The sequence below is a fragment of the Eimeria mitis genome, genomic scaffold (genome assembly GCF_000499745.2).
Source record: "Eimeria mitis Houghton genomic scaffold, Emh_scaff732, whole genome shotgun sequence".
Classification (NCBI taxonomy): Eukaryota; Apicomplexa; class Conoidasida; order Eucoccidiorida; family Eimeriidae; genus Eimeria; species Eimeria mitis.
The window spans coordinates 9,301-9,887 of record NW_013575348.1 but is presented as its reverse complement, the minus strand read 5'-3'; the positions used below and the strand labels follow the sequence as shown (position 1 = coordinate 9,887).

General features: G+C 57.9%; 1 protein-coding gene across 1 annotated transcript in view; it reads left to right on the top strand.

Moving 5' to 3' along the window:
- EMH_0020990 (DEAD/DEAH box RNA helicase, putative) overlaps nucleotides 1-587 on the top strand; it is a gene marked incomplete at both ends in the record, with an annotated part of 10,867 nt that overhangs the window by 1,919 nt on the left and 8,361 nt on the right. The window contains one exon of the mRNA XM_013501672.1: nucleotides 446-553. Coding sequence (XP_013357126.1) covers nucleotides 446-553 — 108 coding nt within the window. The remainder of the gene's footprint in view (nucleotides 1-445; nucleotides 554-587) is intronic.

The following is a 587-nucleotide window of genomic DNA, read 5'->3' as shown; positions in this document are numbered from 1 at the left end:
GCTGCTGCTGCTGCTGCTGCTGCTGCTGGTGCTGCGGCTGCTGCTGCTGCTGCTGCTGGTGCTGCTGCTGGTGCTGCTGCTGGTGGTCGTGCTGCTGCTGCTGTGGATGTCGCTGTTGTGGATGGTTGCTGCTGTTGATGCTGCTGCTGTCGATGTGGTTGCTGCTGTTTGCTGCTGCTACTGTGTATGCTGCTGCTGCTGTGTGCTGCTGCTGCTGCTGCTGCTGCTGCATTGTGCTGCTGCTGTGTAGCGTGCTGCTCCTGTTTTACGTGTTGCTGCTGTCTGGTGCTGTTGCTGTTTATGTTGCTGCTGCTGCAGCTGTTGGTGGAGATGTAGCTGTTGCATGCTGCTGTATTGAATACGATTGCTGTGTGTGCTGCTGCTGTTTTCTGCTGCTGCTGCTGCTGCTGCTGCTGCTGCTGCTGCTGCTGTGTGCTGCTGCTAGGCTGTAGGTGGGGTGTCTCTGCAGCAGCAAGAAGCAGCGCTGCGGCAGCAACCAGATATCGTGGTGGCCACCCCGGGACGAATCATAGACTTGCTGATGAACTCAGCTGTACGTACACTCCAACTGCAGCAGCAGCAGCTCG